The 12,195-nt window shown below is 41.6% G+C and overlaps 1 protein-coding gene across 6 annotated transcripts in view; it reads right to left on the bottom strand.

Annotated features, from left to right (window-relative positions):
* Positions 1-11,642, bottom strand: part of CLIP4 (CAP-Gly domain containing linker protein family member 4) — a 31,328-nt gene extending 19,686 nt beyond the window's left edge. The window contains exons 1-8 of one of the 6 annotated variants that reach the window (XM_030235681.2): positions 11,552-11,642; positions 10,151-10,193; positions 9,950-10,021; positions 7,940-8,003; positions 7,212-7,358; positions 4,477-4,616; positions 3,548-3,641; positions 2,505-2,666 (exon numbers count right to left, since the gene is read on the bottom strand). In XM_030235681.2, coding sequence (XP_030091541.1) covers positions 2,505-2,666; positions 3,548-3,641; positions 4,477-4,616; positions 7,212-7,344 — 529 coding nt within the window. In that variant the 5' untranslated portion in view covers positions 7,345-7,358; positions 7,940-8,003; positions 9,950-10,021; positions 10,151-10,193; positions 11,552-11,642. Of the gene's footprint in view, positions 1-2,504; positions 2,667-3,547; positions 3,642-4,476; positions 4,617-7,211; positions 7,359-7,722; positions 8,004-9,949; positions 10,022-10,150; positions 10,194-11,446 lie in introns of all 6 variants that reach the window. The other 5 variants (XM_050973231.1, XM_030235682.2, XM_030235683.2 and 2 more) reach the window with 5 other exon arrangements.
* Between the last annotated feature and the right edge of the window lie 553 nt (positions 11,643-12,195).

Here is a 12,195-nt window from a genome sequence, read left to right as displayed (position 1 = left end):
TCTATCAGTTGTTCCCAATATATCTTTCAATCTGCTATGAAGTTATTACTGTTCTAGAAGATTGGAGTTTAAATGTCTGTTTAGTCTGAGGCTCCTCTCCTAAATTACACAAGAGAGATGTCATTTTGAGTAAGTATAGGACTGTTAATTAAAAATGCCAGCTGATTTAATACACAAGCCAAAAGACCACAAGTATTAGCAATCATGTTCCAATTTGAAATACCAGGGAGGAACATAAAACTTTCCACCTCAGGGCTGAAGAGTCTCCTCATATTTTCCAGTATCAGTCTCCATCCCAGAAAACACTAGCCCTTCTCACAATGCCATAAACAAAGTATATCCCCACTGCATCAACATCCTTCTATAGCTACACTAAATAAACAAATAAAACATAAACAATATAGAAAATACAGTCATATATGTTTGAATAGACATGTTAAGGTCATACATACTAATAAAACTGACTCAATTTTATTAAGATCAAAGGTAACAAATTTGCAATCAGAATTTAACAGTTTTGCAATTGTACTGATTGAACACAAACATGAAAAAAGACTGCATTCACATGTCTCAATCCTAATGAGAGCTACTCATGCAGATGTACCAAAGGTCAGAAGACATCACCAGTTTAAAACCAGCTAGAAGCTGAGGAGCTGCATACAGCCATTGAAAGTCCATGGAATACAGCCAAACATTTTCTGCACACATAGGAACCAATCTGCAGAAACACTGGTCAGTAGCATCAGCTACTGAGCCAGCAACAGCTGCATCTACTCCTATTTTGAAAAACAACCCATGTGTGGTTTGGTTTTTTGAGTCAGACTGTGTGACTTCCTCAGACTTGCAAGCTTCATGCTTAGATTTTCTGATTTTAGTTCTCTTACAGCTTCAATCTAAATGGGCACAGTAGAGGTGACAGAAAGAAAGACAAAGACCAAATATTACCTGGTAACTACCCCCGAACTATCTAGAGGAAAATAATTCACAATTTTTGTATTTAAAACCTCTAAAAATCCAAGACCAGACTAGCTCTCTCCTGTAGCAACTAAGGAGTAAATCTGTATGAAGACTAACTACGGAGAGTCATAAAGAAATCAGTTTAGCAGTAAATCAAAAGGAAACACCTGTGCTTCACAATGGGTGTCTCAGAGTCAGCACACCACTGTCTTGAAAAGTTATTTTTATATTAACAACCATTTTTTCTCCAGTTCAGTATGGATCCATCCAAGGCATGTTCACCTTTTACGTATGTTCTTCCTTCTCTGCAAACTGCCTGATGAAGTATGAAGCTAAAATTATTCTATTAATTCAGACTATCTATTGTTTCCATGTCACAGGGCAAATAATTTTACATATTTCCTGAGATTAAAAATATCAGCTACTTATCCAAGAATTGCCAGCTGCCCAGTAACCAGAGTGGTTTCCTTGGAAATCTGAGCAAAGTCCCACCCCTTTGTAGGAACTGCACAGGAGGAGAACACCAAATGCAAACAAGGTCTGAAAGGAGACCTAAACTGCTGATGCAAATTATGGAAGCCAGGCTATTGAAATGTAATGTGGACTTAACTACTGTGCAGTCTGATTTTGTCTTTTGTTATCCACCCACACATGTCACCTCCTAAGCAAGTGACACCAGTAACAGCACTGCTTAGCAATTACCTCCATGGAGGTTCAAGATGTGGTAAGCAAGCCCTGGGTACTCCAAAAGCCTACCAGCTTTTCAAACTGCTAAGACAGAGTTCCTAGATAAAAAATCCTTTTGCAAACTAGCACAATCAGAAGGATATTCAGTAGAACAAATTCACATTTGTACAATTTTAGTGATAAAGTTGCTTGCTGGCTTTGCTGTCCTGACCAAATTAGAAACAAACAGTTCTGATCAGAACCATTTCTATATTTCCATGTGCATCAGTATAAACAGGGCTCCAACCACCAGTCCTTCACAGTATCATTCCAAAAGGTGTTATCTATTTATGCCAAACACTAAGGTCAAACTGTTCCTTAAACAGAACCTTCTACATAGCTGAGAAATGGGAAAAAAGAGCACGTCAGAATTGCCTCAGTCACAGGTTTGCCACATGCAATTGCCAAATCCCCTACTACTCCTCTAACTTTCTCCCCACATGTCAAACATACTTCTCAATGTTTAAGCAACCTTAAAAACCACAAGATTTTACTAGAATAGTTGTATCTTTGCTTTTCTCCAAACATTCCCTAAGTTCTCAATAACTTAAGATTAACCTGTTTGCTTTCCAGTCTATCTGAAACTTCTATTGTCTTGTACAAAGCTCAGGTTTAAAAACCAGCAATGGAAACAGTACAGTAAAGCACTAAAAAATAGCTTAAAAGAAAAATGAACCAATGAGGATCAATAAAAGATTAAGAAATTTATGTACGGATATTTATTCATGGATAAATGAACACCAGACTTACAGACCACAATACATCAGCTCAGGATCTACAAAATATGGACAACTACATGAAACAAAGGTCACAGTGCCTACCTTTTGGCTTTGCATTTTTCAAAATAACACTGATGAGTTCTGGAACATCAAAGTAGGCAGCATAGTGCAAGGCATTCATATTTGTCCAGCGGCTGCGCAAGCTGCTGTCAGCACCCAAATCAATGAGCTGTGTGGCAAATTTTACAGCAGTTTCAACATCACCTGCCGGGTAATTTTTGTAAAGTATGCATTAGTGATTTATTCATTTGACCTCAAAAAACACATACATGTTTATGTGTAAAACAAAACATACATTAAGCCCTTCAAGCTCACAGCAGAACTATTACTATACCTTTTTTTTTTTTTAGGATTAGGATACAGAAATCTTTGCCCTTTATCAAAAAAGCCTGAAATCTCTAGTCTATAATAACACTGGCTTTCTCTAATCTAAGTACTGTGTCAGCCAGCAAACCCAGGAGTTTTAGGACCTGGTAGAAGAAAAAGAATTGCACATCACAATGCTGAAGTTTATGTTAAAAGATGTGCCTACACCAGGGAAGATGACCTATGCCAGACTTCTCTCAAACTCAGAGGAGAAGTGGGCTCAGGTCAACAAAAAAGTAACAAAACATAGAAAAGTTAATATGGGTGTTCAAACAGAGTTAAATGTGCTCTCATTTCCAGTATTTATGACCATAATAATGCAATCAAAGTTTATTGTTCTCTTCTGACATAACAGGGTGAAAGAAACAAAACAAAAAGAACAGTCAGTCACCTAAATGTTCTGCTGTAAGAAAACTACAGCAAAAATTATAGTGAACTTGCAGCTTGCACCTCAGTCTGAAACTGCCTTTGCTACATGAAGTATCTGTTGAAGCTGGTACTACTGTGTGTAATACCTATACCACTAACTCAGCTGGCTCCCCATGGCTACAGCTGCAGTTCTGCATCTTCCTTACTCATGGCCACTAGAACAGAGAAAACCAAGCACAAGGAAAAGAAAAAAATCTACTGCAAGGAAAAATCCTGTAAGTGTCAGTGGGATAAGCTTATGTGAATCAATTAGGTTTTTACATCTCTAATGACTTTTTTTTTTTACTCACCAATGCCATGAGCCCCTGATTTGCAAGTGTAATGCAGGAGAGTCATATCCGTCAGTCCATCTCTGTCATTCACATTGCAACCCCTTTTAATGATCTGACAGGCAAATGGAAAACAAGCACATTTTAGCTCGGGCATATCTCTGACACTCACTACTACTTCCTAAGTTATTACAGATATATTGACTCCTGGATTCATTGCAATGGCTAGTAACAAAGAAGCCTGCCAGAAAAGACTCTTAACTGCAGAGCGGAGCAACATATACAAATGTAATAAATAGCATTATAATTAACCTTCATTATTTACAGATTTTAAAAATTCTTTATATTGCTCCTTCTAACATATACTTCATATGCTAAAAAGTTAAGCAGTTAACTGTGTGAGAAAATTATTTATGAAGCTCTCCCCTTGTTATTTGATCTCTCAACAATTACCCAGCTCACTCCCACACAACCCCAAAAAGAAACCCTCAGTTATAATATGGTAGGGTTCATCTTCATTACACTTCCCCAGAAAAACCTGTAATCCAGAAGAAAAATAAGAAAGTAGGATGGAAATACTAGAAACACATTTTATGCCTTGGAAATATTGCCCTTAAGGTCGGGCTTTAACAGTAACTTCATGTATTTTTGGGGTTTGAGTTTGGTATTACTGCTAAGTAGGAAACTGAAACACCAAGGTGAAGGGTCTCAACACAACTCCTTGAGAGAAACATCGTTTATATACCATCTATGCTGAATTTTATCCATCATCTTTCTTTTTCCAAATACAACATGACAACATGTGCAATACAAGCCATGATCAGTCACTACTTGTTAAAAAGCAGAAACTGCATTTATGATTAATTCTGCTTCAGAATGAACTGGATTTATTCACTGTCAACACAGTATTTATCATTGAGAGCACTCAAGGATTTTCATTTGTATCTCACCTCATTCCCAATAATATCAATATTCTGCTGGACCTGTGGAACCCACTGTCTTAAGATAGCAAACAATTCAGAAACTGATGTTTTGGGGTCAAAGAGTATTTCTTGGCATGCTGCATCATTGGGATCGAAGAAGGAAAACTCTGGTAAAAAAGAAAAGAGTCTTTATATAAGATCTTGATGTTTAACATGCATTTAGTTTTTCAAACTCAGAGGCAAAGAACAGCAGAGAGAAAACATCTTCCTTCTTCTTCTTCCATTACAATTTACATGGAACACACTAAAATATAAACACACACTCCAATCACGAAGGCATTCTGTGACCTCTGCTATTTTCAGTATTTCATTAATGCATCAATCCCAGCTGGTGGCAGCTGCAGGAAACAAACACCTTCAAAAATTAAGGCACTAAACCAAGACCGGGAAAAAATAAAAAAACCCCAACACTTTTAAAGATTTTAAGCCTCATGTTCTTTCAGGCAACTGTAACTGTATAAAACACCTTACTACAAAAGTATTTGTCACATTACTCACAGGTGTGTGTGTGTGTGCTTGTACATACACATTCTTTATTTTTAATCTGTGGAATTTCTTCCAGCTCTGGAAAATTATATGAAAGAATCTGGACATCAATGACTATGAGGAGTGGGAATGAAAGCAGAGTCTACCACCATCAGCAAATGAACCATGGCAAACACTGAACTTTTACCCCCCCTGCAGCTATCAGGGAGTTGCCTTTTGAACAGGTTTTGGATAAATGTGCAACTCAGCTCACATCCATCACAGATTCACAGCTCTCAGACAGGACAGACAGGTTAAGCAACACACAGCATCACCCATCTGGGTGTGTGACATGGCATAAACCACTCCTGGGTGAATCATCCCAACCTTTCCCCAAAAACAGCATACCTGACTTCTAGATTGGATTAACAGATAAGAAAGAGCAAGTACAGAGTTCTCTTTCTGGCTATTTAGAATTCCTCAAACTTCATCACCTTGACTCAACAAGAATGGAAAAGGAGGACAACTTTCACTGATATTTACCATTAATTTTTATTTGCACCTAGCATATAAAAACCCCCAAGCCCATTTATCTCCCACAGCCCTACAAGAAGTGTGCTTCTTCCCTACATCCAATGCAGCAACACACATCTACTGATTTATCCACTAATATTTACCTTCCACATAAACCACAGTTGATCTACAGCTGAAACTATGGAGTAAACAGACAACTAGGCAACAAGATTAATGATCCTGCACGATATTCACAGTTCTACCAGGAAGATTTCTAGCCACAAACCTGATCCAAATTATCTATCAGAAATCAACTCTTACAATCAGCATGGTAGGGTAAAAATCTGAGACTGTATTAAGGATTAATAACAACTACCCTAAGTGCTTAACAGGTGATCAGCTGTAGTCTTTGCAAGCAAAGCAATGCTACAGAAAATCTGTTAAAGCAATGAACCCCATGAAAGGATGGCAATGGCATCTAGATACCTTAAAATATTACTTTCTCCTCCTCTATCTTACCCAAGTATTGATCACAGTGTCCAACTGCATTAAGGAAAAATAAATACACTGAATGTAATGACCAGGAATCTCTTTCTGCCATGGTTTAACCTCCTTTATCCAGATTCAGCAATGTTACTGTTACACAGGTGACAGCAATTTCCTATAAAAGGATTTTATTTTAATTTAATGAATAGGCAGAAACCAGGTAGAACACATAGCAGTGAAATCATAGGGTTTTTAGAAGATACCACAATAAAACAATGTTTAAAGAAGGCAAATGGAAACTTTATCTAAGGGATAAGAAAGAAGAATGGAAATAAATCATGGCAGTACTTAGAGCAGACAAGGAGACACAAGGGATGAGAAGAGGGCTAAACCATGTAAAGACACACATTCATGTACTGAAACATTTCATGTGCAACACTCACATTCTCAACCTGAGCCAACCTATAAATCAGGTCTTGAGAATGCTGAGCCTGTCAAAGCCAGACCATTACATGTATTTATTCTTCCTGAATACAGCTGATTGCTCTCATCAATGCATGAGAAGCACAGAGGTGGAAGGAGTGATTTTTGAAGCATATAGATGCTATTAATATCTTCTGCAACATTCAAAGGCATTATAATTGCAGCTCTCAGTGAAGCTCCTTACCTACAGTGACATTTTAACACATTATATACTGTCAGAAATTTTATTATAATTTATACATGTGAAGACAGTTACTGAAGACAAACATAATTCTGACAGCTGATCACTGATACTTGGTATAATTTTCTACCACTCATTTTACAGTCCTTACCACCACAAAAACATACGCTTCCAACAGAAATATCCTCTCCTAGTACATCATTTACATACTAAAGCACAAGAAAAAGTGTAACTCTAGAGGTTTTAAATGTGTTGTAGATTAACTTCCCTTACTTCCTCCAATTTTACATCTTAACACAATATCCAATTCTACACTGAGATGTGAAAGAAGTACAAACATGACCACAAGTGCACAGAACTGTACAAAGAAAAGATGTAATTTATAGTGTATGCAATAAGAAAAATGAAAAAGCATGGGTCTTCATCTTCCATCTCATTTAAGAGAGAATCCATTTAGTAAGAAGAAAACTTCTTCTGGAAATAAATAATTAAGAGTTGACAGCTTTTCTTAAAATTTATTATTCAAATTTATTCTCTGCTGATCACAAATTCATTTTCTGTTTACAGTACATACCACAGTCTGAAGGCATTGGTGCTGCAGCAACAGAAAAAGTAACGGATGTTTCAGAGTTTGGGAACAAGAATCGTTCTCTTTCAATGAGGGAATCTCCTTCGAAGGAAGGCTCTGGGAGATCCTCTATGGTCATCTTCTAGAAAGCCACTTTAGGAGGAGAAATAAAAATCAATAAATAACTTCATTGGAAATACTTGGGATTGGTTCTATCATAGTAAGATATAACGTGCAATGAGACTAAAATCTTAAATTTGCAAACTATTACTGCCGTTACATTCTTACAAACTGATATATGGACAAGGCTGACAGAGTATGGTGTCAAGGTTAGCCAACTTCTAGTTTTGACTTCCACCACTAAACTTGCACTTAACTAATGGAGAACATCATATTTCTCCCCAGTTTCCCATTTGAGCAGTAAAGAAAATATTAATGCTCTACTTAGCAAACACACACTGAGGATAAATGGATTAGTGTGTTTCACAGCTTTATGAAAACGTGAAGCATCAAGTACCTGCCCTCATGCTCTGCACGCACATTCCCTCCCTTCACCACGAGCAAGAACATGCTGCCAGCTACTGCTGCCTCCTCTTTTTAAATTCTCAGTTCTTTCATCTTCCCACACACAGCTGCAGACAATTCATCACCGAGTGATTCACTCCTGGACTCACGGCTCCGTATCAGCTCCTTTCCCAGCTCTGCTCCTGGCTGGTCTAAAACAGCACACTTACCACAGCCCTGGAACCTTCCCCCTCTTCTGCTGCTTCCAGTCAACTTCCCAGGCCTTCCAGCAACCTAGGAGAGAGAACCAAGACTAAAACATTGTAGAGTTATAGAGACAAATCTAACAACCAGCCCAAGTCACATCCTAGTTACGGTTCACAGGCTGAGATCAGAGGAAAGCTGGCTACCACTTGTAAGACAGTTTATCAGGCAAATTCATTAACAAATAACAAAAAAATCGTTATTCTTAGTAGAAACAAACATGATTGCACCATCAGAGACTACATCTCACAGCTGAAAAATTTAAATTCTGCATCTTGAATGATCAATGTTAAACACAATATTAAACACTCGGGGCAAAAGCAACATTTCTACAAAACAACCTACATTTTTATTCTGGAGATTGCTATACAGTGCTCTTTTCTCAGGAATTTGTTCAGCCAGCCTGCTGGACAGAAAGAAGCTGTGGAGCTTGAAAGAATGTTTGGTTTTATTACATTTAATTTATACCCAAGTAAATATGAAAAACTAAAATAAGACGTATTTTGGTTTTTTGTATCTAGGCCACAACAAACTATATAAGTAGATTTAGTCTCATATTTCCCCAAATAAATCTGTCACACTGCTTGGGACCTCACAATCTACATGCTAATATATAAAAAGCATCTTAGCATTAGCAGATGCTAATCTTGAAATAAATAAATTAAAGCTTCCTTTTCTTGCCCATCATACACATTTCTAACTTATTCTCAAGTTGGAAATAAAGGTCCACAAGAAAACTGCTCACTTTTCTCCCAACTAGTTTATTTCCTTAGTCTTATACAGCTGTACAAATTCATGTTCTGCCACGAAGATCAATGAGGAGGCCACTGAAAGGACAGGACTATTTTTTCCCACAGCATTATCAAATTGCATTGGCTTACGTGTTCTTTTATTCAGCAAGGCCAAAAATATCTCTAATTATTTCAATTAGTATTTTCTTACAGTCAGGAAAAGTTAATAGTTTACATTTCAATGGCTTAATAGCCATCATAAAGAAGACAGCTTTCTTGTGTGAAGGACTATAAAGTCCCTTCAGCTGCAAATACCTAATTAAATTGCTTTTGAAGGGCAACAGTGAAATAAAGCTGCTACCATCTGATATTTCTTCAGAGGCTAAGGCAAAACAAAACAAAGCTTTGTAAGACACATGAATCCACAAGTTTCTCACAGGCAGCACCTCAGAGTTCTCACGAAATGCACAAAGGAACAAGTAATATGCATGAGTATAAAAGACATATTAGCTGAGCCTCTTTAGCTGGAAAAAGACACAAAAGAAATTAAAAGCTTTTTGCACAGCCCTACAACTGAGGGAACAAAAGGAGCACAGTGAAAAGTAGCCAGACCTGACTGAGCAGATGGTAACAGGAAAAGGTGACATTTTGTGAAGTAGGACAATATAAGTTGTTGGAACTTGAAATCAACAGAGACATTTCAAAATTAATATAAGAAAGAGTGTTTATGGCACACAGGAAAGCAGACCAGACAGAACAAAACCTGTGTAAGAGCCAGGGCATCTTTTATTCTGCAGTGTCACAGACAAGAACACCATCTGTGTTCTGCCAAAGCAAAGCAGGCGGGGAAACAACCCATGCTGTCAGGTAGGCAGCACCAAGTCCCAAGGGCTACAATGCAGATGCTGACCCAACCCCACAAAAAATGTATTTACAGGTCAGCACCTCCAGTGGAAGTGTGCACACCCTCACACTGCAGGGTTTTCACCTGGCTCCAGAATGGGGCACATGTCACCACCCAGCACAGACACACGATGTCAAGGTGACACATTCTGCACCCACAGCCACCTCCAGGGGCTGCCAGCTCAGCTGTGAGAGCTTCCCAAGCAGCTAACACCACACACACAGCTGGAAAGGCAAAGGAAAAGGCTGAAAACTACTTCAAAGGAAGTGAAACGGCATCCCCATGCCATCCTCATAATGAGTTCTGTTGTGAGCAAAACCAAAACAATACCCAAAACATACTTCCCACCAAGATTCAGCTGGAAAGTCCTGGTGCAGTGGAAAGGGAGGCCTTCCAAAAGAGCAGTGACTTTCCTGTATTAGCAAAAGAGTTTAGAACAGAAACTATTAGAGAAATTACATAAAAGAGAAAATTTTTATATTCACAGCATTGCTAAACTACCACTGAGCACAGCTGAGCACAGCAGAGAGCATCATACTTACTATCTGCCAGCCATATGTTCTTCCAACTGAATTGTATCTGAAACTGAAAAAGCAGAAATATCAGGGAAAAATCTTCAAAGAGCCATCAGATGCACACACCCTTTTGTTGGCAAAACTGAACAGCAACAACAGGTTTCTTGATATCCACACATTACAGGAATGCATGGTAGCTCTGCAGATACATATGAAAAAATTCCATAATAGAGAATCCAGCTTTTTCAACGGACTCTCTAGTTTGTAATTTGTGTTAAAGCACAAAGCTTTCCTGCAAGTGCTGTAAGAACTTGCACATGCTAAAGCACTTCAAGCTATAACATACAGTTGTTCAGGGCTTTGATAGCTGAACCTGTCACAAATGTGATGCTATTTTTGACAACAACTATGTAAAACGGACTCCTTATCACGTACTTAGACGTGCTCAAGAAAAATTAAGTTCCGAGAACAAGTTTCTTTCACATACACCAGCTACGCACTTCAGAACATGGTAGACATGTTATGCACACGTAGGTAAACCCAAGGTTTGGGTGGTGTGCAGGGCCCTTTTGCAACATGGCAGTGTTTTCACAGATTCACTGAACTGTCAGGGTTGGAAGGGATCTCAGGAAATCACCCATTCCAACCCCTGCCAGGGCAGGGTCACCTGGAGCAGGTGACACAGGAGAGTGTCCAGGTGGGGTCTGAATGCCTCCAGGGAGGGAGACTCCACAGCCCCCCTGGGAAGCTCTGCCAGTGCTCTGCCACCCTCAGTGTAAAGAAATTCCTCCTCACACCGAGGTGGAACTTCTCGTGTTTCAGTGTACAGACACTGCTCCTCGTCCTGGCACTGGGCATCACTGAAAAGAGCCTGGCACCATCCCCCTGGCACCTGCCTTCGAGATATTTATATGCACTAACGAGATCCCGTCTGTCTTCTCCTCTCCGCACTGCACGGGCCCAGCTCCCGCAGTCTCTCCTCACAGGAAAGATGCTCCAGACCCGCACCCCCGTGACCTCCCCCGGACCGGCGCTTTGACAAGCTGGGAGCCCGGGGAGCTCGGCTCCCGCGCCCCCAGGCCGGCTCTGCCCGCCCACAGCCCCCCGCGACACCTCCCCGGCACTCCCCGCTCTCCCGGGGCGGTACCAGAGCGCACTCCCGGGCCCGGGGGTCTCCGGGCCGCCGCGGGGACACGCGGTGACACCGCCCGGGCCGCGCCCGCCCCCGGCCCCTGCGCCGCAGCCGGGCGGGGGGAGCCAGGCCGGCCGCGGCCCGCCCGCTGCGGCGGTCCCTGCACCGCCACCCCGCCCCCCGCGACGCACCGAGGGAGGACGGGAAGCGCCGGGGGAGCACCGCGGAAGCACCGGGGGAGCAGCCGGGGAGCACCCGGAGAGCGCGGGGAAGCGCCAGCCCCGCCCCAGCCCTACCTGCTCCCGGCCGAGCGCCGTGCGCCGCCCGGGCCCGCCCGCAGCCCAGGGAGCTCAGCGAGACACAGGCCCCGCCCACCGCAGGAAAACCACGCCCCTTCCTACCCCTCCGGCCAATGGGCGGTCAGTTAGCCCCGCCCCTCCCCGCAAACCACGCCCCCCGCGGCGGCTGGGCGGGAGCGGGAACGCGCGGCGGGAGCGATGCGGGGATGGATGCGGGGATGGATGCGGGGATGGATGCAGGGATGTGGCCGGCGGCAGGAGCCGGGCTGGCACGGGCTGGCACGCACACGACACCACTGGCACGTTTCAGGACTTGGCTCAAGCGTCCCGGCTGTTTCAGTAGCCAGGTGCAGGACCCCCCCAAGGAGGATTTTCAAAGGGTGTTCGTCCCTGCTGTAGAAGCTAATGAGGATCTCAATCCACAAAGATTGGCACTCTCCGGGAAACTCCTACGGTGGTAAACCTAGCATCGTACTTGTGCCCAGGCTGCATGAAGGGAATTTGAAGTGGATAAAACTTCAGCCAAGTCCTGCTGTGTTTTTGTGCTCTGCGTGGGTCACTGTTAAATAAACATAACTGATGTGTACAGTCGGGTTTTTGGTGTTGTTTTTCCAGTGATGATATTAAAAGGGGTGGGGGCA

This window comes from Serinus canaria, chromosome 3, assembly GCF_022539315.1.
Source record: "Serinus canaria isolate serCan28SL12 chromosome 3, serCan2020, whole genome shotgun sequence".
In the NCBI taxonomy this organism is placed as follows: domain Eukaryota; kingdom Metazoa; phylum Chordata; class Aves; order Passeriformes; family Fringillidae; genus Serinus; species Serinus canaria.
This window is presented reverse-complemented; position numbering and strand designations above follow the sequence as displayed.